Raw genomic sequence first — 27,811 nt, forward strand, 5'->3', positions numbered from 1 at the left:
CTTGTCAGTAGAATGGTGGAGAGTCTGTAAAAGTGGTTGTTTTTTGAGTGTATAAACAGTCTGGTGTTTTTTTTGCAAATTTCCATGATTAAAGTTCAATGGGGGGGGGGGGGGGGAATGATTCTTTGGACAAACCTTAACCTTGGTCTCTCAATATTTAGAAATTCGAAATTTAGAATTTCTTCTGCCAGATTTCGTTCATCGCATGATTTAAATATTAAAAAGAACGCCATGATGGTATCCCTGAAAACCAAAGATTCTGTAGTTTTTGCTTTTTGCCAAAACAAATGTGTGAATTCCATTTCTTAGCTAGCCAAATGTCCTTGGTATCAGAAACTGAGAAATCTTTTACCAGCTTGGTTAAACAAAGATCCCATCATATGAAAGGTTTGCCCACATCAATGTAATGTATTTATATGCTATGCAATACAATGTAAAGAGTGCACTAGCTTCAAGTGGGACATTTTTTTCATCAAGTAACCAGAGATACATTCACTTAAAGTTGGTCCGTTACTTATAAAAGACATTGTATCTGTTAATTAGCAGTCAATATTATCCATAGGTGGTGTAGTGTCTAGTTTATATCTTGAGCTAAAACTTAGTTTTGAATCTGTTACTAAGTTAAAACTGCACTAGTTGTAACTGGAGTATCATTTTTCGATCAGACAACCACAATATATTCAGTGAATATCATTAAAATGCCACTAATTACACATTTTACATGTTAATCAGTCAATCTTATCCATAAATATTGCAGTTACAGGTTGAAATCGTGATCGCCATTGAGGGCGCTGATTTGTTGGCGCAGACCACAAGATCAATTTCATTTTCATGTATACAGTTACAAAAAATACTTTCACCAACAGGTATTTCAATATTATTCAGGGTCTATGATATGAGGAAATTATTTTATCTAACAAAATATTTCCAATAAAATGTTCCAGTTGTAACCACTACAGCTTTTAATGTATTTGACAGTGTCATCATTTTGCTCTATAAGCCTGACACTTCTTATACAATAAACCAAGCTAAGACGTTGTCTCTCCTTTCTCGTTTCAACACTTTCCACCTACTTGTTCTAGTTTACCTGCTATTTAAAAATGAACGATATCAGCGGAAATACATGGTAAAATAAAACTTATTTTTAAAATACTTGAAGCATGTTAGTCTGAGTATGTTTTACAAACATTTTAGGCTTGAACAATAGAGATAAAATGAGAATTATGATATACTGTGGTACTTTGGATCAATACAAGAGATATAATTGATATGATGTCTTTTTAATGTCATGGTTACTTTCATTTGTTGTCAACATTCACACACCAGCAATGATAGTCTCAGGGTGCTTTAAACTAATACCCTTCCCCACCCCATCTCACCTCCATCACAACCCACCCCACACACACACAGACACAACCCCAAACAAATTCAGGCAGCTGTATGTAGACTCATAACATAACAGATGGAACCACAAACAAAATCAAAATCTGTTATCAATATATGTTTTATTTGAATGATTTCAATATCAATCCCTAATGTTTTTTAAACATATCATTTCCAGGATAAATTCAAGCTTTTAGATTTTTGAATATAAACCTTGATTATGGTAAAATCAAAGTCAGAAATACAGCTTTACAAATATTTCATATACCATAGCAATACTTTGGGATCTGATGTCAACTACTATTTTCATATCTTTCATATCCCATCCATCACCTGCAATATTTTGAGACACATATCAAGCATTTTATTGCGATAACATGAAGATATTATTTCCCTTTTTCTTTCTAGGAAAACATGTTCTTTATAATGGTAAAGAGAAATGATAACTTATGATGTCTATAGAAGGTGCACATCACACTGCTTTTGCTGCAAACAAGTTCAGCATCTGTAAAGAAATCACTTGACACGATGCAGCACGTCACTAACCATTTTACCAATTCCATCAAATATATTGTGTAGTTGGGTATTACACATGTATGCTGGAGTGGTGACTATATTGTTCTTTTCATCAATATGGCTTTCGTAAAACAGGTGTTAAGGAAATTAGTCATACATGTCAGGTTCATGAGGTTCACTGGCAGGTCAATTTATGATCACAATTAACATCACTTTATTCATCTGACTGAGAAAATCTAGACATGCCTTGATTTCAGTATTACATAATGTGGTGTTGCCATCAATATACAACCCTGAGTGATACTGTTACTTGATTTCTACATCAAATAAACATTATAAGCCACATCAAAAAGTCTTTGGGAAAAAGACAGATTGTTTTCTCCATTACATGAATATCACATACATATGTGATAAACTTTGGGTGCTGGAGAATCATTTCATTATTTCGCAATTGTCAAGAAACACCAAATTGAAACTCAATTCAACTCTATTGTTCTCACATGGGTCATGGGTCATGGGTCATGGGTCATGGGACTTAGCAGACATACATATTTATTAGATTCACACTGAATATTCATGACTCCTAAGTGCGTATTGCCTTTATATAAAGTCTTTTTCAGTTCTATCGTTTTCACACTGGTCCACCAGAACTCATAGAGAGCCTATGAAACTGTCATTTTAGAGAGTAGTACAGATTTTTTATCTCCTGATGTTGGAATACGGTATTGCAAATACACCGGAAAGAAATCTGTCAATGTATTTTTTAAATTAGTTGCATTTTGGGGACTGTATTCAAGAAAGTGTTGACTCATACATGTTGAAAATGTTGAGACACTGACCCAGGATTGACAATTAGCCCTTTAAAGAAAAGTGAAAACCAAACTTGTCAAAAGGATATAGTGACATCCTTGTTTACATGTTTAGCTCCAAGTTCCTCCACTGCTCCTGCTGTTCCAGCATGTGGCCACTTCCCCTCTTCTTCTTTGTCTTGTCCTACGGTAAGCTCACAGCCTTCAATCACTTTAGCAGCAAGTACAGGGGCAATGCAGCATAGCCTAGAAGGGCAGAGTCAATTTATCCATGTAACAATGATCATATCTTGTAAACTGGACTGGAGAATATTTTGAGATGTAATATATGCATGGCTGGTAGAGCTATTCAGATAGTCAATTATGGCTCATCCAATCAGATTATGCTTCACTTAGATGTTACTTTTGATTCATCCAATCAGATTATACCATATGTTGATGTTATTTTTTACTCATCCAATGAGATTATAACTTATTTTGATGCCATTTTTGACTCACCCAATAGGTTTTTTATCGGCATGGAATTCTTTGAGCACTCTTTCCACATCAACATTGATTGAACATTTAGCTCCATCCACCGCAAAGGTACATCTACAAAATAAAAAAATAACATTTAGATCCATCCACAGCAAAGATAGATCTACATAGAACAGAATAACATTTAGATCCATCCAAGAACTCTTGTGGTCAACCAGCCATATTCAGTATAACTGTTGTTGACACCTTTCACTACAATTGTATATATAGAAACGTTAAACATGACACCTCTGTACAAATGTGTATGTTTGTTGTATAACAGTTCATGATACCATGGCTGGCTACACATATTAGTATCCTTTCTTTACAACACATCTTAATCTGCATAATTTATGTAGAGTATGTTAGCAAATTCAACGGAAAAAAATCTTTGTGCATCTTCAGCTAAAATAAATCCTGCCGTCATACTTCATACAAACACAGTATCTCTCAATATTTGTCACTGACACAAAACACTACATTATCAAATTCCTTTTTGATATTCTGGAAGAGCTTGTTTACTTACAGATTTTTTGCAGCACCAAAACCACCAGGAAAGACAACAGCATCGTAATCACTGGCTTTGAGATCTGTCAATGCGGACACTTTACCCCTAGCTATACGTGCAGACTCCACCAATACATTCCTAAAGATTTAGAACAATGGTCATTTCTATCACACACACTAAATGGCATTATATCTTTAAAACTTTTTTGTATGGTGAAAACAGAAACATATCAATATAACATACTCTTTTCAATTACTCAATTTACTTTCCTTAAACTGACGTTGGTCCACTGTCGCAAACCATGGCCTGTTTTATGGCACCTTCCTTAACATGCCACCCTAAAGGCCGTGGATGCATTTCAAAGTGTAGCGGAAGAAATACCAGCTCAGGTTTGTGAGAATGGCGTTGGTCAGACTTTCAATATTCGCAAACTACGTAAGTCCTCTTGACATAGATTTTGATTCAGAATTGGTTCAAAAGAGGTTTTAGTTCCTTTCTTCCATTCCTGGTTGTTCTACAAATCTTAGCATCCATGCCTTGAAGATTCAGAACATAAGTTTCTGTGTACATCTCTGTTATGAGAACAGTTACAATACACAGCAGTGATGATGATGGTCAAGCTATGTCACATATATATTAAGCCTGTCATTCTAATCATTCAGCTGTCATGCTAAATAAAGTAAGCTATTTCCATGAATTACATAATGTTTGTGAACTCATGAGAAACACAAATGATAAACCATAGACTCTACACACTGTGTGTCGGATCTATGGCTATACATATCAACAAAACTTCACAATGTCATAAACAAACAATCCAGTGGACATTGTGAAGTGGATTGTTTGTTTGTTTGTACTTTTACTTACCTACTTTGTCCTTCCATAGGTTCTCCCTTGGTGTGGTCAATCACATGCATTTGTGGGATATCAGGAGCAAATATTGCTGTATCAGCCCCACCTCGACTCAAATGAACCAGTACTCTGTCAAAAGTCAAAATAAAGTCATTGTTATAAAATAGTCGTTGGAGGACAAGTTTTGTGGTAAATTTTAAAATACAATTTGTCATATTGAGTAATCTGTTGTCCTGAGGTAATAATAAGTAAGTATATACTATTGTCACTGCTTTGTTTCATCCTTACATATTTTTTGTGGTCACACAGAACGTCATTTTTTTTTGGTTTGATTCCATAAATATATGGTCAGTTATGTAATAAGAAATATAGAAATAAAAATGCCCCCCCCCCCCATGACTTTATAACTGGCATTATCAAATAAATAATTGAATCATAAGAATTATACATTTATATTCACAGCTATAACTGAATAATGCATAATTAGAGGTGGGTTTTTTTTTCAAATGCTCTAATTTAAAGCTTTTTTTTTTTTTTTTTACTCATTTACTCTCTGTAGAGGAAACTGTTGAGCAATCAAAGTTTGAGATATATTGCTCTACTCAAATGGGAGTTTTCTATCTCTGATATTCAACTCTAGAACAACTCTTCCTCTATGAATGTGAATACAAAACCAACTTCAAAACTCAACTCTTCCTCTCTGAATGTGAATACAAAACTAACTTCAAATCCAATAACTCTCTGCAAGTCATTATTACATTAAGTAAAAACTTTAGACTTACGCAGATGCTTCATGTATTTCAGCACCATCATAAACACCACATCCAGACAATACCTACATTAAATTGATAAAAACAGACTTGCTTTAGGGTTGGAATGATTAGTTTACATTGTCAATATGGTTAGCCTCATATCTAGTTATATGGAGATTTTAACTATCGTCGCCTGTCATGATTTGCTAGAAGTGGTTTATTCACATCTAAATTTAGATTATGATTTCCTACAGTGACATTCAACTCACCACTGCTATATACCATGAAATCTATCCTTTATGATTAGCTACTCCTGTCTATACTGAGACATTCATAATGTCCATTAAATAATGTTTACATCATGTGATTCCAACTCTACAGACTGAGTTCATTCTAATCATGTGGTGACACTATTGATGTCATTTCTCAGCAGCTACCCATAAGAATTTGTGCCTCCTTTCTGTCCATAGAGTTTCATTTAAGTAAAAAAAGGAACAACAAATGCTAGTCATGATTGGAGATGATAGTCCAAATCCCAACACAACCAAGATACTATGCTACAATCAGTGAGATTTGTACATACTTAGTCTTCAAGCATTGAAATTTGAACAATTTACCCACTTATATCATCACTCTTACACTCACTGAACACATAAATGTTTCAGAATTGTCACTGTAAATTCCGTTATGTATACATACATTCTAAATTCAAAGACTAGCTCAAACCACAATATAAGATCTAAATGTTATCGAGAATTTCAATTTAGCCTATGTTGTGCAATATTTTCATTGCGAAGTACATGCACAGTATTACAGTTTCACATATGCTCTCTCCCTAAGCTCTTTCTTTCTTTGCTCCACTCTCGCTCTACTCTCCAGTAGTACCAGGTAGCATGGAAGTAAGAAACTAAGTCTGTACTTCAATACATGAGAATATTGGGGTATGATAAATATACTTAACTTACACTACGACTAGGTAAGTTTGAATTACACATGCACGGGTATGTGATGTGATGATAGCTAGTGATGTAATGCCTGGGTACGTACTAGAGTACGTATGTACGTGCGTGCCCTGGCGGGGAGCTCGGAGGGGGTCAGTTATATAAACACATCGTTGCGATGTATGGATGATAACACATTTCAGATCTTACCACAGCTACTTTGCTTCCCTCTTTGTGATGATGACAAGATCTCTGACTTGCCGACATTCTGGCGGTCAATGGTGCAAGTAGTGAACGCACTGCAAATGTGGTAGACAACATATTGCCCAGGGACTTTTAATTCATTGCCTCGCATTTTAAGTACAGTGGTCGTTGAAAACATTCTCTTGAAGTTTAGAAGAAAAAAAACACGTAAAACATTTTGCCATTAAAAAACTTGTATGTGATATAATTGTTATCTCTGAAAAAATACTAGCGTATTTTTGTACAATTTTACAGCAATAAATTACATGTACACTTACGAACCTACAGCCTATGAAAAGGTATATCATTATCAATCCTGACGTTGGTCAAAGGTCAAACATGTGTTCATTTCTGCATTTTTGAAGCGAAATTCCTTATACATGCCTTATTTATTGATGTACCGTATGTGGCATTTAAATAGCCCATGATTTTTTGAAGTCACTCTCAGCCAGAGTGTCTCTCTTGAAGGAGAGACTGCTGAAGACGCTGCAATGTGGTTTATGAAGACGACTGAAATCAAGCAGAACATGTGGAGCGCCACCAACGACGGCTCTATTTTACAGTCATGCAGTACGAACAATTCCTCGTGAAATCATGCATTAAACTGATGAAACTTCAATTTTAATAATAACTTTGTGATAAAACTTATTAACTTCCATAAATTGTAACTTTAATTTACCTTTGATAAAACTTACCAACGTCAATATTTTGTCACTGTAATTTACCTGTAACAAAACTTGTGTGAAGACCAATGCCTGGGTAGACAGCAATGGTGCCATTGGTCTGGGCTTATCAGCCTGCCATACCATGCCCCCGGACCACACCCACCATAACTACTGATCTGTCAGTCTAATGCCTGGGGGGTCATGACCAATTAAGGTAACACAATGTATACAACACACAGATAATGGGCAAAACCAAACCAAAATTAGAGACAGCAGTTATCACAAATGCACAAAGAGACTTGGGAACTGACAGTGTGGAGTTTTTTCAAATTTATTGGTACCCAATATTTAAGTTGTGAAAAGAGCTGTACCAATTTCTAGACATGATAAAACATGTTCAGGTACCTAAAAAAACCATAAAACTTTAGTCTGGTTCAATATAAAGGAAAAGTGCATGTAATTCAATATAAAGGAAAAGTGCCTGTATTCAAGGTGTTAAATTGATAAACTGTGGACAATAAGTACAACTTTACTTGTGACCATGTAGGGTGCACAACAATAGGAATGAGTTAAAATCCCTGAACTTATCTCTATGATTATATCTTTGGAGCAATATAAAATTAAAATCATACTAATTGCACAGCATATTTCCAAGGTTTTAGTTTATATACTGATTTTACTCAAGGTACGTGTAATACCAAGTAAGACTTTAATAATCATCTTTTAACGCAGCTAAGTATAAACTGTATTTAGATGTATCTTGAAACAAGTGACAACTTCCCATTGTAGTGCACCCCTAATGATACTGATAGGATGACTGAAAATTAGGATTCATGAATGAAAAAAAAAGTTTTGACGCTGTGATTACAAATTTTCATTTGTAACCATGAGTCCATGAACATTCACTGATATACATGTACTTCATTTACATATTCTGAATTGACATGACCTAATTAGTGTTGTGAGTTTCAAGTCATTTGATAGTATTACAGTAAACTTTGTAAGTTATCTACAATCTGTATTATTCAAGTTTGCCTGTATTCAATGGCTTTAAACAGCTAATACAAACGTTTTGTCTTTGTTATTATTGGTCATCCTCTGTGAGGAAAAATAATGAAATTTCTCATTTTGTCAAAATTCTTTTTTTCCGCTCGTCAACATGATGAAATACTTTAATACATAGTACTTTTATGATCTGTACAATATGTCATGTAATTAAGTAAGGTGTTGTGTCTTTCACTTTACACTAGACAATGTTACAACTTTACACAGATATACAAGAACTATTTTATGCATATAATTTAACACAAGGCATTCTATCAAAGCGATGCTCACAAAATAAGTATTTTATCACAATCATGATTAGTGTTGTTATCATTGTCACAGTTTCCATCATCATCTATGATATGCTAATAATCAATAAAGTCACTGACTTCATTATCATTAATGTCATCATCATAATCATCATAGAACCATAGTCAATCATTATCATGCATCATTGTAATAGGGAACTTGCAAACCCGCCATGTTGAATGTTGCATCATGGGAAATGTGATAATAAATACTGATGAATTGGTATTGTAAACATTACTGTTACATTGTTTGCAATCACGATCAATTCATAGTTACCCTGACCATTGTGGACAGTTTATTTTATCAGTAGCTCCAGATTAGGTATTACAATAACCACAGATAATCCAATAGTCCTTTGCATCTGAGCATGCTCAGTCTGGATTGCAAGTTCCCTATTGTTAGAATGGCCATATTTTATGAGTGTCTACAATGCTTCTATAAGGATAGCCATACTTAAAACAACCGACAGTACAACATTTCCTGACTTTAATTGTCATTTCTATGTCATTCAGACTTTTACATACACTTACTTTTTTAAATACTTTTTTTGTAAAAATTTAACTGACCAACCCATTTTTCTACAATGAGAAATACAGCATTAAGTACAGGTACCCTAAACATTTAAATAGAATACAAAACTCATGCATACATGTATATAAACTGCCTTATTTGAATCAGATTTAAAAGTTCTCTAATTTTCTTTCTTTACATCAGTTGATATACCATCATCTGTTGGATTTATCTTAATCTCCTCTTTCCTTTTTCGTTTTGGTTTGTAAAGAATTCCAATCCCAATAAATATTGCACTAATAACATGACAAATGAAATATGATGACATCCAATATCTTATAGTGTAATCCCATCTGAGGAGGAGGAAACCCATGGATAAGTACTCAAAACCTCGCATACGGAAAAACCAGTTTATCCAATCATAGGTTGTTTCATTCTCTGGTTTACGGAATGCTTTTATCATGACATCTTCAGCAAATAATATAATAGGGACCGTCATGAAGCTAAGGAAATATCCAGGATGTATACCATGCCAGAATGCACTCACTAACATAGTCACAGATGTTCTGAAAAAGTATCAAAGGTTAAAGGTCAGTAAGTATTGATTGTTTTGTCATATAGATGGAATAGACATGTTTTCAAACCCATCAACTCAGCAATGAGTGAATGTTAAATTATAGCAGGCCAGTCATGAAGGTTCTTCAACAGATCATGTGATTGCTACTCAATACACTCAATACACAAGTCTGATGTCATTTGATTTCTGGGGTGTTAATTTGTTCTTCACAGTACAACTTGTTTGCTACTCTACTCTTAAAAACAATATAGCATGGTACCGTATTGATATTTATCATTTACATAAATTAACATACAGATTGTTGTGGGTGGCTTCTTATCACTATATAGAACAAACAAAAACAAATTTTTCAGTCTATGACCCTTGAGAAAGTGATTTCATGAAAAAAAATCAATAAAGACAAGGTTACTATAGTAACCATTGATATTTATTTACCAACAATTATCATTCACATAAAAACATGAACATAGATTTTTCACTGAGGGCGCAGTTTATCACTCACTTACAATAACAAATACATCAGTTTAACAAGCTATGACCTTTCAGAAAGTGATTTCATGAACATATCAAGACATGTGCTCTCATTTATCCTTACCTCCATGCCCTGCTTGGTACTCGTCTGTAGACAAAGTTTGCCAGCCACCATTGCACTGTCATATTCCATCCCCTCATTGCATCACGGAAAGTTGCTGTGAAGTCACATTTGTAGCCATCAATGTTGTTGACTGTCTCAAAATTGTATTCATCTACTGATGTCTGGTCTTCTTTGCTGTGTAAACATGAAAATAGTTTTCAGCATTTTGGTCAAAAACTCAGACTCTAACTGAACTGTGTAGTTTAGAGTTGGTTTTGCTTAGTTTATATCCAGGTTTCACATTGTCAGTCATCAAATATTAGTATGTCATTGATTGCAGCTACTGCCTTTTTAAAGGCCTGTGTTAGATTAGAATTAAAATTTGGGTATGAAAGATGACATATAAACCTAGTCCTGAACAAAAGAATGATTGTAAATGATCTCAATGGCTCCACTGATACAACAGTAGCAGTGTGCCCCCCTCCTCCACTGACACACACAATGTCTAGTGATGCACCAAAATTTGGTGTTCCCCTATCTCTTACTAGGTGGTGACTCACAAGAAATGCCAGTTTTTATCATTTTGACTCACAATAACAAAATGTGGCTATCATTAGAGGGCACACTGGATAGTAGTAAAAGTTTGCAGACAAAGTTTTATCATTTATGATATTCATTCTACTAAAGAAAATAATTCATGAATTCTTATTCACATTCTTGTTATCATCCTTGGTGTGTTGAAAGCATAAAAAGAGCAAATTTTGTTTGATGACTTACCTGTCTTTAGGCCATGTTATGGAAGGGCCTTGTCCACACTTGGGTTTGCTAGCAATAGGGTACGCCCCTAATGCTGACATGATACAGACACATTCAGATAGTACCCATGCAGCATACATCCTCATACGAAACACGAAGAACATTGGAACCATGAATAACGTGGCGTACCAGTAACCATGGTTATATAACTCATCAGACTTTGCATAATCAATGGTGAAGTAGTGTGAAGATACAAGAAAACACAACCCGTACACAACAATGAATTTCAGTTTTTCAGATAATGGCTTTATAGTTGGGATTTCACTGGATTTTTCATTGTGTACCATATCATAGTAAGTCTTGTATTTATAATAAGGACCTAGAAAAGAAAGAAATTATTTTATTCAGTATTCAGTATAAAAGTGTATTTTGATTTCATTGTCTTGTTTTCATCTTGATTGACAACAGTATCTATTCAATATAACTATAACAACATAGTGAACTACAGGATAGTGTGGCATATGCAAGTTCATCACAGTAAGCTACAACTTCTACACATTGCCATATGTATGGAGTAAACATTTTAACAGTTACTATGACAACTACAAATAAAATTGACAGCTCATACTCATTGGCAGTGTTGTCTTGTAACATACAGAGTGCAACGACCAATAACAATAGTTGTAGAAAGATTACAGTCTGTGGGACTGACCATAGTCTGTGGGACTGACCATACACTATTTTTCAATTTGCAACCAAATTAGGAGTACAGGTTGGAGTAAATTTAAGGATTAAAGTGACCATTTTGATGACAAATGGAATTTATTTTGGATTTTGGATTTATAAAATTAACTCCACTATGTTTTCCACCTGTCATACCATATACAACATAGGTGAAAGGTCAATGAAAGTTTAAAGGTCATGATATCATCTACTATGACATATTTTACTCACCTGTCATGATACCAACATAGCAGTAAGCATAATGAAATATGTCTACCACTGAGGGCTCTTCAATAATTGTCACTGGTGGTTTCTTTGAAGCTGTAGAATCAGTTTCTTTGACTGGGTTGAGTTTGGCAGCATATGAATCGTGTATTTCAAATGTCATACCAACCATCTAGGTAAAGAGAGAAAATATGAATCGTGTATTTCAAATGTCATACCAACCATCTAGGTAAAGAGAGAAAATATGAATCGTGTATTTCAAATGTCATACCAACCATCTAGGTAAAGAGAGAAAATATGAATTTAAAACCATTCTTATATTACATACTATTATGGATAAAAATGATAACAGAATTATCTACATCTTTGCATCAAAGTGATCCAATTAAACCTTTATTTTGCTGAGGTAAACAGTATGAATTTCTGACAATTGTCATATATGTATTAGGTACTATTACAGGTAACAACTGAAGAAGGAATTATCTAGATCTCAGTGCATCAAAATAATCAAATAAAATACTTTTTCTGAGGTTTGAGAACCATGGTAACAGATGGTATGTAAAATTTACATTCCATATATTTGGTGGGGAACCTGGTAAAATGTCACTGTCAGAGGAAAGTTACATATTAGATACTTACTACCATTTACATGTATGTGAAATAAATACACTACTTAAAGATTGTAAGTACATGACTAAGGATATCAAACCCTACATGTAGATTTGGGCATTTTACTTTTATCATTATTAGCCTATCATCGGGAAAACCAGAATTCCATGACCTTAGTTCATGACCTTAGTTTAATTTAGTGAAATTAAGGATGTACATGACTTGACTGTCATATAACTTGTATCTTGTGATATTGATGTTTTCCAATATGTCATATTTCACATTCCATATTTCCTGGTACAGTCCATCCCATATATGTACTGTATCCTGGGTGTGATAAGTAAGATTTCTACACACTATGAATGTGTCATATATCACATTCCATATTTTCTGGTACAGTCAGAGTCTATTCTATTCATGTATTGTGTCCTGGGTGTGATAAGTAAGATTTCTACACACTATGAACACATTCTCTCAGTAATGTTACACAGTCACATACCAATATTGATAAGACTCAACACTTGGTTCACGCTATGATAAACAAATTATTCTGAGAAATTCTTTTCTAAAATACTGTGTTAGAAAATACTTGTTCAGACTTCATATCATTAAAACTGACCAATAAAAACCTCTCCCTTCCCTTGCTATCAATATCCCTTTGTCATCTCATTGTTTTAGGCAGTGTGGTGACAAAGGTCAAAGGTCACATCTTAAAATGAAAATAGAATATATATATATCTATTTTTATAATTTTGACCAGTGTCTATCTCAATAAAAATTGTATTCGAGTTTGTGTGTATTTTGTCACTGATCAAATATACACAACAAAATGAGCCAAGTAAATGTACTACATTCTGTGTGAATTTTGAATTACTAGAAAGATAATTTTTTGCATATGAAGTATTTTGCTATGATATTATTTCTATAAGAGAAATCATTTCTTACCCGTAGTGTCAACAGCAGCTGTACAGCATTAGCAAATGAAGGCGGGTATGGCAATCCAATGAAGTGAACCATACGGAAGAAAGCAATATAGGAAAAGCACCAAATAAAAGTCAACTTATGGCAGTGTCTGAGAATAGAAATGGGTGATAGTTAGCTATATAGTAATATCAATATGGTAGCCAATGAACCAACATAGCTAGCTATAACAATATCAATGTGAGAGCCAATGAACCAACATAGTAGATCCAAATGTTCTCATTGAAATACAAATTGGTTTATATTTGAAGGCAGTCCTGCTTGTATATGGAATAAGTCGTCCCTTCCTTCTCCGTCCTGCAAAGAGACTGTCGTGAAACCTGTGCTTACTAGAAATGCTGGTAACTAAATAATTAACGCACCTGTGGTCCAATATTAGTTGAGCGAAATGCGTGCACCATCTACAAGCAGGACTAATTTGGAGGGGGTGTGTCTTAAGTTAAACGATAAATGGTGTCTTTGCAAAACCTTAGTAATAGAAAGATGGAAACCTGATAAAATTTAAAAGGTTTCGAGACAATTTATATATGTGTGAGAGACTTTTTAAGTGAAAAGTGTGGGGTCTGGTTATTTTACTCATTGACATTACTGACGGCGGAATGTAGTATGAAGATCTGCCTTTTTAATACGTCCATTGTCCACAACATTGATAAAGTATCTCACACTCTCCAATTTATGACTGGGGAAACAAAGAATAAGAACTTATTGTGATGAGGAGACAAAAGTTTGCAAAGGAGTACTGCACAATATGTATTCCTGATGAAAATGCGTCCTATTAATGTCAATAATGCATTACAAGTATGAATGAAAGTGATATGTGTGAACTCAACTGACCTCCAGCCGGCGACTTTGACAATGGCAGCCGTCCCAAACGTCACGATTAATGAATGAAGGGAGTGTAAGCGACAGAGACTAACCACTAGAGCTACTCCTGCACCACTGCTTATAAGTTTTTTGCTGGTGGCTGTCTTTGCATATTTCACCGTGTAGGCTACTGGCATCGAAATCAGCAGAACACACATGTAAATAAACTCGTCGGGCGACATGTTGGATCGCGTTGTCCCCAATCTCGTGAGGAACGAGAATGAGAGGCGAGACTGACACCTGTTGCTCAAGTTAAGTTACTGCAAACAGCTACGAACAACGGTGACAACCTCTCGTACAGAAACTTCCTGAACAAAGTAAAACAGAAAAGTAATGTTTAAATCTGCAATTCACAAAAGCATAGTCACATTTTCTTGATTTGGGGTTTCATATACAATAAAAAGAGATAAAAAATGAACTAAATAAATGAATAAGTAAATACAATTATATAGAAACAGATAAATCATATTGGGATTGGATACTCCTGATGGTATAGCATATCTTAGGTCAATTGGCAAGTGTACTTTGTAGGTAGGTAGGTGTCAAGGTCTGGAGTTCTCTCAGTATACTGGTCGGTAACTACCAAGTCACCGTTAATAATATTTAATATGTATAGTTTTAACAGAAGGCTGAGTTGTAAGCTCATATCACGTCACAAACAATGCATTGATGTCATTACACTTTGTAGACACACATTAATTGTCAATAATCTACAAAAGACATCGTTTCTGTCCAAGTCGTGGCCGTTCCCCAATGTTTGGTAAATTTAGAATCTCACTAACCCTTGCCGATAAGGCTGCGAGTTTCAAGTGTCTAACTAATCATTTTTTATCACGAGGGTCGCCTTAAATAACACGTAGCAGGCACACACGGAAATGACATGAATATGGATTTATATATATATGAGCTCATGGATACTCAAGAATTTTCTCGCAAAGTGGTTGAAATGTAAATGTTTAATAACAATCCTGTTAAAAAGTAACCAACCGTGGTCCTACCCATGTCACTGTATCGTTGAATAACATATGTGTCAGAGTACACAGACTAGTACAGTGGCTCCGATATTCTTTTTATTTCTACGTAGTCTAGCCTGTCGGAAGTAGAGTCTCCTTGTATGTGAATGCTATTTTCATCTAATCTGTCGTTCCCATCATTTAAATCGGTAGGTTTGACGTGTCACTTTGAAGTTTTGGTGACAACTTTACCACGACACCAGATTACTCCATGTTCTATTACTCTTTTAAAAAAATGTACTTTGTTTAGAACATTATTACGGCTGTTATCGCCGATAATATCTTGGGCTACCTGTCACAACCCACATACCGATCATCCTTGTCTTACGTGTCAATTTTGACGATGAAAGATGTTTCGATTTAACGAGAAAGTGTGAAAATAGTGACCAGGAGATCGACTACAGTAGTTTTAATCACGATGGTGAAGAATAAGAAGGCAGCGGGCGGATTCGACTCCAAGTCGGAACTCGATGCCGGCAGTTCCAGACGAACACGCATGGAAGCCGCCAGTGCGATGACTATGGTTGAAACGGCATCATCGACAGCAGTAAACAACCAAAATTCTGACGCTGAAACAGAATATGACGACATTGATGTTTTCAACAACCACGATGACTTTGGTGAGTATATATGTGTTTACTGCTACTAAATTTCTAACTGCCACGTAAGCCAAGTGGTCTGTTGAGTATATGCCTCACCAGCTATGTAACAGTTGATAGACATTAAAACTGAACAAATGTTTTATGTTGTGAATAGAAAATGTCATGGGCGGGCCTCATGTTAATCTTATAATTTGTAAAATGGCTATGATATTATTAGACTGAATATTAACCAATGAAATGTGTTGCTGAGATCGTTTGAATGTTCACAATTTCGAGCTAAACCGTGGTTCGTTCGGGCTAAAAGGTTTTATCTCGATCTTGCCATAGAGTTGACCCCGATAAGGACATTGAAAGGCTGTGTAGATTGTTGTCAGCCTGAGACCAACTGTTATCGAGATACGTGGTATATCCACTCAACGAATAAGATTTACCAGTATTTTGTTCATAATAAGAGTTGTCTAGCTGTTTTGTTCAAATTTATTTAAACTTTATAGTGATAAAATTACTTAACACAGGCTAATCGCGACATTAACTGAGGAAGTGCGTTATTTCTGTCGACACGATCCGTTTCGAAAACTGATATAGCGGTAATTATTTGTTAAAGGTCGATTTGGCCCAGTGTAGGTAAACAAGGTGCGTCCACAAACCCATCTTCAGATGTCGTATACATGCTAGTTATCATACAACGATAAAAAATATTGAAATGTCTTCCTATCTCTTTTATTTTCCAATCAATGTATACTTCTATCTAGCATTGCTGTCGGTTCTGTAAAACAACAATTTTACATAACCTATGATTCATCAAAACGAAGGAAAATGCTTGAAAATTCAACGTCAGCATAATGTGCGTCTTAAATAGGTCATGGAATCAGTACTCAGCAAAAATAACTTATATGAACAGACTTTTACAACAGTATTATAAATCATATACTTGTATACTTCCGCTGGAATTTACAACAGGGGATGTAAATGTACCGAAGTGATGACAAAATTTAATTGCCTGAAAAAGTGTTCAAGAAGAACATCAAAGGTGTAAGCTGAAAAGTACCCCCCCCCCCCCACTCATACCTATTAAAATATAACCCAGAAAAGCCATGATTCTACAAACGTACTGCGAGATTGGTGAAATTGGCGAATCACACACGGTTTGAACAATATATGCGTCGCAGATTAGTTTCATTAGGAAATCGATAAGAAAACATGCTGATATACACCCGAGGATGACTTTTGACATTTTATTTTGTTGTTTTGTAGATTTCTTAAATTTCATCGACTTAAATTGTGATACAAATGTAAGTACTCAAAATAAAAAGCTTGCATATTAAGAGTTTAGTAGAGTTTGTTTTCGCAAAATATTTTCACAATGAAGGTGTGTGGTTGAGAAAGATGTTACGCCACATACAGGGCCTTTCCGTAGCTCTAGAAGAGTGGTCAATTTCACAGTCTAAATACAAAACATGGCCGTTGACATAAAACTATATTACAAGTCATAGCTAGCTGTAACCCATCGACGTAAAACATCAATGTTCTTTATACGTCAAAGGTAAAATATAATCCTCCACTACTTTGTTTTGGTCAGAGTCGAATAACGTGACATTGACTTGCGAATATGCAGAGTTTAAAACGTGTTACATTGAGGACGAATACAAATATAGCATGGCCTATGCTTAATTTCAAACGACTACAAGCTTCTGAAACAACTTTTGTTTGACTTGTACTTGATTGCAAACTATGAATTTCATCAAATGTTATGAATTTAGGTACATGGTAAGCGTTGCTCATCATGGAAAGGAGAGTTTTCGTGACGTTTTATTAATAATATCTACTGTAATGATATATAATTTAGAAGACGAGAAAGAAAGAATAAACACAGACAGACAGACAGACAGACAGACAGACAGACAGGTATTCTTTAGAGATTAAAGAAACTTTAAAAAATCGAGAGACAGGGCAATGGAAATAGCTAAAACGCCAACGCGAAAGAAACGATTGGCCTATTTGTTGTCAAATCGATAGTTCTACATTAAATGAATTAAAACAATTTGACAGTAAAACCATGGTAAGCCACATTTTCCATTTATGTATTACATTTTTCCTTTTGACATAATTGCATGTGATATCATGTTGCATTCGGAGTATTACCTTGTAGGATGGATTAAGAAAATTGTACAATGTGTATGTTCAACAAACCTATAATTGGTTAGATTCCATCATTTTAGTATCTGTTTAGTTCCTCTAAGTCCGATCAATCATACATTACAAAGTTGTCAGGTAAGGGAGTCTGTATTTCTGCATTACACCTGTTGTGATGTTCCTAAGGTCATATCTGTCATATCGACGAAGGAACGTCAGTAGAAAGAAATCGTAAACAAAGTGAGCCAAATTGTAATGCGGTATTATCTAGTCTAATTTGATAAATAGGACAAATGGTAGGGTTATATGGGTGGTACTATGGGACCTGTGCCAAGCACTTACATCGCAGATGACCTTGTTTTGTATCTACCAATTACAAAGAACTCGTCCTCTTCTAATTCTGTGTATGGTAGACTTTACTTTTATTATGGATCACATGCAATTCACACACACAGAGAGATGATAGATATATGTGGGTATCTGAATTTACAATATGTCCAATCTCACATCATCAAATACAGAATCGTATAACATGTCCTGAATACGTAGTTACCCTATATATCATGTTTTAGACTGTTTGAGTACGAGCACATCAAATTAATCGTGATGAACATTAGATGTATATCAACGACAGACCACAAACTACCAACCACCATAGTGGTTTTAGAGAGAATCTGGTTTAAGCTGATACTGTTAAGCTCTTTCACGGTGATATAAATATATCTTAAGATTAACAATAAGCCATATTTCATTACGGTAACCATAACAACGTTGACTCATTAGCAGTAAATACATGTAATTCCCCTAGCTCAAATCCCATTACTAGTTTTCGCTAATCGGTACCAAAGGTGTAACTGTAATCATGTGACGCTTGCGACCACTGTACACGTGCGCGCGTCTTAAATACTGATGTTTGGGTTCCCATAAAGAAAACGGGGGAATAGGGGGAGGGAATAAAACACCAACATATTGCACTTGTATGTAGCTTATTTTGTATATCGATGAAAGAAAAATTAAATAGTCACTCGTAGCCAGTACACACACACACACACACACACACACACACACACACACACACACACACACACACACACACACACCATATATATATATATATATATATATATATATATATATATATATATATATATATATATATATATATATATATATATATATATATATATATATATATATATATATATATTATTTATTTTTTCAAATAAACAAAGACAAGTCAAACTACAAAAAATGCAGACTGATAATGTGTAATTAGTGCAAGTCAGTACTGCTGGCCAGACTGAACTATACATTATGTAGTACACTATTGCTCAGACCGGCCATTAGTACATTAGCTTTTATAATTACTATCTGTTCATGACGATGATTCTTTTCTATGGAAGTCAGATATCTATGGCAAGTAAACAAATTTGACAAGTAAATTTGCCACTGTGCCTTTAACAGAGAGAAGGGCAAAGTCGCGTCCAATATATTTTTTACTTTAAATTTACACAATCGCACACATATTTCTGATACATGATTGAAATATTGGATTCTTTAAGTTTGGTGCATATCTGCAACATAGTTTAAATTGTTAATGTGACCTTACGTGACCTTTCAGAAGGACATTGAGATGACATGTGTGCATTGGTCCGTTGATGCGTAGATAAGAAGAGAGACTTTAAACATTGCTCCTGAACCAGGATGTCAAAATTACATTTACCAATAACACGCTACGGCATGACAATTATATCTGATAATAGCGAACCATCTGCATGGAAACTTCGACGACTGATAAAACAAATTATTTTGGAATTACAAAAAATAAGAAATGATTACAAAAAGGAGTCTTGTAAAGCCTGGAATGAATATGCTATATTATATGTATAAACGAATAGAAAATTAATTTAAAACCAGTCTGTGTATTTAAGTATATAAACACCATTTTATCAAAATGATCCTATGACCCCTCCCAGTTTGTCAACATGGTCTTACGTGTTTTATGTGACGTGACTGACAAATCGGTCCTTGTCAAAATTGAACTATACCCAAACAATGAGATCCAAATATCTCATAAACGCATGCTTAACAATCAATTGTCAAGAGAAATGGTTTCTTTATATGCTGTTGATACTGGCCAATTCTATTTGTACAAACTAAACAAAGTACAAATTATATTAAATAAAATCCACAGACAGTGAATTAATGATACGTCTGATTTTATACTGTAAATAGGAACAATAGTTATCCAATTGTTTCAATGCGTGATATATTGATTTAATTACATTGCTATTGTTCTTAAAACAATTACTATTGTAAACCGTTGTGAAACAGATCTTAATTGTTTTCTGCGTTATTTCTATTCATATGATGGGTTATATATATTACTGTAAAAGATGTTAAATCATCACTAGCTACTACTAAGTCTGTAGTATTGATAACGGAATGAATGACTCGACGACTTGATTTTTGAGTGCAAACTAAAATTGTTTTAAAAATCTGGTCAGTAAAGAACATGCACAGTCGTGCGTAGCCCTACCAACTCTATATGGAGAATTTGTTTACATATCTTAGAAAAAATAAAATACTAACATTACTAAATGAGGTTTATATGGTATTTATCTACTAGATGAAAATCACAATATCCCAAGTTGTTCCAATTTATTGACGAATTCAATCAGTATTTATCCCTAGTAAAAGAATATATCTGATTCTATTAAGCTTATAGTGGTCTGAGAATAAACGCATAGAATAGTTCAGTCGTAATCTCCATAATACATTGCATCGAGTGAACACCATACATATCGCGACGCTAAGATAAATTATCTTAAATATTTATGCTTCAATTCTAATACTGTATACACTATTTATTTGTTTATGTAATAGAAAATGGCCAGATACCAATGCCAACCTACGCAACTGTTAACAAGAGATTTGAGAAGTATCTGGTAAGAAATTGTTATGACATCTGGAATTCGATTAATCAGAATTGTTACCCAATATATTTATTTTTATACATAAACATATACTGTTGACAAATTGTATTTACATTATCAACAGTACTCTGTGAGATACAGCTGATCAGAATACAACTAATTTATCTACATTGTAAACAGTACTCTGTGAGATACAGCTGATCAGAGTACAACTAATTTATCTACATTGTAAACAGTACTCTATGGGATACAGCTGATCAGAGTACAACTAATTTATCTACATTGTAAACAGTACTCTGTGAGATACAGCTGATCAGAGTACAACTAATTTATCTACATTGTAAACAGTACTCTGTGGGATACAGCTGATCAGAGTACAACTAATTTATCTACATTGTAAACAGTACTCTGTGAGATACAGCTGATCAGAGTACAACTAATTTATCTACATTGTAAACAGTACTCTGTGGGATACAGCTGATCAGAGTACAACTAATTTATCTACATTGTAAACAGTACTCTGTGAGATACAGCTGATCAGAGTACAACTAATTTATCTACATTGTAAACAGTACTCTGTGAGATACAGCTGATCAGAGTACAACTAATTTATCTACATTGTAAACAGTACTCTGTGAGATACAGCTGATCAGAGTACAACTAATTTATCTACATTGTAAACAGTAATATGTGAGATACAGCTGGTCAGGGTACAACTCATTTATCTACATTGTAAACAGTACTCTGTGAGATACAACTGATCAGAGTACAACTAATTTATCTACATTGTAAACAGTACTTTGTGAGATACAACTGATCAGAGTACAACTAATTTATCTACATTGTAAACAGTACTCTGTGAGATACAGCTGAGTACAGTTGTACGTCTCGTTTGCCTCTATGTTTTTTCTTCATTTCTTGAAGACATATAAAATACAATAACTGTAAATTGTGACAGTTTCTTGTACAATTTCATAGGATTTAGACTCTGTTCCTTGGTTGGGATGACCAAATCAATATTTCGTCATACTTAAAGTCAATACTGTTGTGAAGAATTCAAAATTACGTTGGTTTTATATTTTCATATGATAATTTTGTCAATATAAATAAACAGTCAAAGACCCCTTTCTCTCACAATTTATTTTCAAATTGTTCGTAAGATAATTCTGAAGTGTTAAATTTTGTCATATAAAATCCATGTCCTGAAAACTAACTACTATGATGATATTACGTAGATTGGTTTGGTTTAACTTTCATGATGACAAATAATACACGTGCACAAAGCCGTACGTTCATTCAAACATGCATCTTATACCAAAGAAATATTACAAACTGTACAGTAAATGTAAATTTAATGTAACGCATTGCTCAACGATCGATATACTCTTGATAAACCGAAGTGAAAATAGCAGCATACGTGATTCTACAACATAGGATCGTACACATAGCTAAATATGACTTATTATCCCTAGGACTGGTATGTTGTTTACTTATGATTTAATGTCTATGATTTATACAGAACTTTCAAGAAGAGATAACGGATGCAAAACGCCAAACACTGAGGAAACTAGAAACTGCAGATAAATGGCGAATGATGAGTGAAACGGTAAGTTCCTTTATACATAAAAAAAAAATATATCAAATATATGGAAATAACAGTTTTTAACCAACGCAGACAACTATGAGTGGTAAATATGTTTACCGACTCGTATCGGAGGAACGAAATAACAACAAATTTAAGTGTTAGATTTGACTACTAAAATAATTACTGATTTAGGAAAGATAGACTACATCAAGTGTGTCTTTAGCAGAATTTCGACAATTTAGGCGGTTTGTGGATAAAACTAGTGTCGTCCAAACTGTAGTTTGTAGTTGGCAATAGTAGATTTAATGACGCCTGGACTTGAACACCCCCCCCCCCTCCCCCTTGAATTCTCGTTAAGAAATACTGACGTGAAGAAAGGCAAGGCTAGAGTTATCAAACCAGTATCAGGATCTAGATTTTGAAACGACTGACCCCCACATTGTATATATCAAACACTACATAGTATCGTAAAATAAAGTACAGTGATGTTCGATCATTCGTATGTTTATGTCAGACTCCCAAAATTCATACTTATTTACATTGAATCCAAAATACTGAAATGCTATGACTCTGTTGAGGGGGTATATGTATCTCTTTAAAGGCTGGGCTAATTTTCAATCCCGGGTCAGAGAGCATTTAGTAAGTACTCTGCTTAGTAAACATGAAATATAACTCTTTATCACCATGTACACCATTTTGAAAATCTAAAACTTAAAAAGAAGAAGAAATGTACATGTTTAACTGTGTACGGGTCACATGTCAGTAAATACAGAGCGTGTTCAGGAAAATTGTGAAGTTCTAGCAATGACAGAAACTATGTGGAATCAATGAAATACCACATACTGGATTTAAAGTATTAGGCTACGTATGGAAACAGACATTTACACTGTCTCTTTAGTTATAATAGTCTAAATCATAATATGTACTTCCCAATAAGGTAAGCCAAACAACGCAGGAACTTGTATTAATTGGCGGCCGGTGACGACCGGGGAAGACAAATGCGGCTCGATACCTCTATTTCCATCACGTATAGTGCCAGTTTTGTTTGTTTTCGATATTTTTGTTCCGGGTGATCATGAACGCCGTTGGAAGGCGGCGATTACCCGGAACGACAAAATAGAAAGCAAACGACAATGAACAAATGAAATAAGAGGCAAAATTAATGAAGAAATAGAGCCTCTTTTACCACATCAGAATTTAATCAGATTGGGGGGAGCCGGAGACAAACCTTACTGCGACGAGACTGGGGTTCTTTAACGGGTATGGCTAATATAACGGTTTTTGGCAGGAGGAACCAATGTTAACACTGGAATGTTATCAATAAACATTTGTCATGCGAGTCTTTCTACACTCAGTGTACTAACATTTGAACAATTCTTATGTAAATGTATTGGACTTTTGTGATGTGATGTGATGTGATGTGATGTGATGCGACGTTGTGAGACGTGAGGTGATGTGATGTGACATCTGAATTTAAGCAAAAACGGTGTTAGTGATGGACATATACAGTAATGAAATATATTTTACCGGTGATTTACTGTGGCTGTCTGTCTGATATTCAATCATTAAAAACAGTAACTGGTCGAAATTAAGCTTATAAGTCGTTGTTGCGAAATCCTAACCATTTATTAAGAGATTACAACCGTTGTTTTTAGTCAATGAATGTATATATCTCTTCATTCTGAGATTAGTTTATAATACAAATTATTATCGATTTTAAGCACTTGATTTAGGAAATATATGATGATAGATTATCTGTAGTCTCACACTAAGTTTTCACAAACTGCGTTAGGCTGACCTTGTTTCTCTTCCTCTTTGAAGAATGATCGTCTGTTGTCACAATTTATTCACCCGACAAATAAGTTGGGAAAAATTGAAAGTACAGTGTTTTCACGTTGTTATTTGTATCAGTCTTACCCACCGTATAATGGCGTAGAAAAATTTAAAACATTTATTAGGCCCCTATGCGGTTCATTTTAACATGATAAGGACCCATATACCATAGTAGACTTTACATACCACATTACCATGGTTACCAGTTTGGTAACGATGTCACGTGACTCCATATTATAGACGAAAAATCTATCAAAACAATACTAAATGGTCTATACGTCTTAGATCCTATACTAAATTTTCAAATTTCGATATCATAGTTGTACCTTAAATTTCATTGTAATAATATAAATGTATTTATAGTCCATTACATGCATAGTGAGAATGACAACATGTCTACTTGGGCACATAATCCGCACCCAATACCTGTTACATTCTACATCCTAATGACTATCAAGTACTTTATCAGTGGCAAATCAAGGACTCATTGTTGAAAATGGACGTGTTGGAATGTAGATCACCTTCTGCATATTTCTGACAATAACGTGATAATTTCGAGCGTTAGGTCTTACTTAGGGTAAATGAACAATCTGATTAAAATCCGATGTAGATGTCGGCTAATCGTTCATTGCTAGTTTACCTTCGTTATTTTGCTTGAATTGACCTTCTTGGTACATGTTTACATTTTTTAGCCTGATCGCCTCCTCTAGAATGTATACTCAATAGACTTTCCGTGGCTTCGTATGAGGAGACATCTTGAGATTTGAAGTCATGGATAGCATCTAGTATCTAGACTAACGAACACATAAAACGACACTGTGTCTACTTAGATGAATGATGTACAAATTAAGTAGGTGGAAACATGCAGGGCGTAAACTTTTGTACTGTAGCTGCACCGACAAGACAGTAGTATGTTTATTAGAGTGACATGTAATCACATAACATAATAGTAACAATACAAGTCGAAACAAGGAATTACCCAGTCCAACGGGCTTACAAGTCACTACAATCAGTGTACAATATATACAGGTTACACTGTTGAAAGAAAAAAAGCAGACTACATCCAAAAACTTTCGCAAAGTAACATAATACGATAAGACAATTTGTAAGACCATGGTAACCATGGTGACCATGATGTTTGGTTTTGTTCCTTTGTATTAAACCATGATTGGAAATATTCTAAGGATCACATTGTTTACCGATGATAAATTTAGACATGATTTAACCATACTCTTGTGACTCCTGTCGACGATTCAAAACCTACACCACACCTCTATGACTGTCACTTCCCTCGCTAAAGATGCATGCTCGACCAAAATGGTACATAAATGATATATGTAATATAATGATATATATATATATTGATATATATATATATATATATATATATATATATATATATATATATATATATATATATATATATATATATATATATATATATATATATATATATATATATATATATATATATATATATATATATATATATATATATATATATATATATTTTGGGTTGTCGGTGGCCAAGTGGTTAAACCGCTTGCCTCTTACCACTGCGGTCGGGGTTCGAACCCCATTCAGGGTTCGATTAAATTTACCACGCTGTAAGTAAGAAGAGTGTCGTTCAGTTTGACTCTACAACGCAGGTTAAGTTCCCCGGGTACTCCGGTTTCCTCCTGCATTAACACTGAACCCATGAGGGATGGCCCTCACTGGACTTCTTGGGTGACAAGTGTTTAAAAGGTGCCTGTAAATGGGCTTTATGCCCGTGGTTTACCTGAATAAATAAATAAATAAATAAATAAATATATATATATATATATATATATATATATATATATATATATATATATATATATATATATATATATATATATATATAAATGATATCATGGTTCATGGTATATAAATGATATCATGAACCATGATATCATTTATATATAGAAACTCAGTGTTAAGTTATATATATATATAATATATATATATATATATATATATATATATATATATATATATATATATATATATATATATATATATATATATATATATAACTTAACCCTTATATATATATAACTTAACACTAATGGTGTCGAAACAGAGTTACATTAAAATTCAAATCACAATGATCAATATTGTACTGTATGGTGGAGTCATGATGGGTGAATGGTTAGCGTGACCGGCTTGGAATCTACAGGTTGCAGGTTCGAGCCCTGTCGCTGCCTGCTGTTTGTTTCTGAGTGCTAAAGTTAAAGCTAAAGTCCTTGGGCAAGATTTGTACAATTGGGGACCTGGTAGGATGTAGGTTGCAATGTGAAGGCTTTAATCCTATGCGCTGAAATGGCTGCAATGGATTGTATGCTCCCCGGGGAGTTGAGGAAGACTAAAGGGCCGTTGTGCCGTTCTGATCCGATAATAATTGTAAAGCGCTTTGAGCACTGTGTGGGAACCCAACATTATTATGACATGCACGTCTGTTGGCGAACAAACGCACGACCCGAAATGTGTCGTCTACCCTTATATTATTGCCATTCGAACGGGTTGTTTAACAATGTAAAAAAATATTATTTTATTGCTCATTCGACAAGAGAGCTTTGGAAATATTGATTAAAAGGTAAAAATAGATTGTTTTATTGCCAGTCTCAAGGTCTTGGAAATAAGTGTAAGATAATTAGGTTATTTTTATTGCCAGTATAGTTGACAAGGGGAGTTATACAACACTTGGAATAAGATCTATGGTTTCAATGTTTGTAAGTACTAGAAAGGTCAGAATGGCATATGTCAGGATGAAATCTCAAGTACACCTGTGTGTCTTTAACAAAAGTGACCCCCTAGATTACTTCAAAACAACATCGTACATCCATAAACATAATAAATCTAGTAACATCGTAAACAAGAGGTTAAGATAAATAGAAATAATTGAAACAAATTAATTAACTTTTGTCATATATTGTAGTATACTTTCTGTTCTATAAAAGACTTCTATTCGTTCTACTTGTTAAAACTAAAACTTGTGATGGTCAAGATTTTTATAAATCCAGCAAACTTATCATAGTACACCATAGAGAATTTTGGCAGAAAGTAGTTCTAGGGCCATAAGCTGTGAACATGTATGGTACTAAATACACGATGGCGCTAACAAAAAACAAAAATATATATATATATATATAAACCTCAGTCCACAAGCAAAAAATTACCAAAAAGATATAACTTGAAAACAACAAATTACATCCAGTTAAGTCAGTTATAGGCCAGTTTAACCTTTACCCTAGAAAAGACTTGAGGAGAAGTTGACAACGATAATCGATGTGATGTCGGGTGTGTATTATCTGAAATGTCACATCTGGAG

The 27,811-nt window shown here is 34.3% G+C and overlaps 2 protein-coding genes across 2 annotated transcripts; both read right to left on the minus strand.

Annotated features, from left to right (window-relative positions):
* Positions 1 to 1,563: 1,563 nt before the first annotated feature.
* Positions 1,564 to 6,613, minus strand: LOC144435621 (glutamine amidotransferase-like class 1 domain-containing protein 3, mitochondrial). The gene is made up of 7 exons (XM_078124215.1): positions 6,488 to 6,613; positions 5,367 to 5,419; positions 4,600 to 4,713; positions 3,751 to 3,870; positions 3,207 to 3,299; positions 2,798 to 2,954; positions 1,564 to 2,025 (listed from the first exon to the last, which is right to left on the minus strand). The coding sequence occupies exons 1-7, from the start codon at positions 6,596 to 6,598 to the stop codon at positions 1,900 to 1,902; spliced, it is 774 nt and encodes a 257-aa protein (XP_077980341.1). The 5' UTR covers positions 6,599 to 6,613; the 3' UTR covers positions 1,564 to 1,899.
* Positions 6,614 to 9,229: 2,616 nt separating this feature from the next.
* On the minus strand, positions 9,230 to 14,539 carry LOC144434837 (membrane-bound acylglycerophosphatidylinositol O-acyltransferase mboat7-like). Its single transcript, XM_078123349.1, has 6 exons — positions 14,328 to 14,539; positions 13,458 to 13,584; positions 11,910 to 12,075; positions 10,977 to 11,334; positions 10,221 to 10,394; positions 9,230 to 9,614 (listed from the first exon to the last, which is right to left on the minus strand). The coding sequence occupies exons 1-6, from the start codon at positions 14,537 to 14,539 to the stop codon at positions 9,230 to 9,232; spliced, it is 1,422 nt and encodes a 473-aa protein (XP_077979475.1).
* Positions 14,540 to 27,811: the final 13,272 nt, after the last annotated feature.

This window comes from Glandiceps talaboti, chromosome 5 (genome assembly GCF_964340395.1).
Source record: "Glandiceps talaboti chromosome 5, keGlaTala1.1, whole genome shotgun sequence".
Lineage (NCBI taxonomy): Eukaryota > Metazoa > Hemichordata > Enteropneusta > Spengelidae > Glandiceps > Glandiceps talaboti.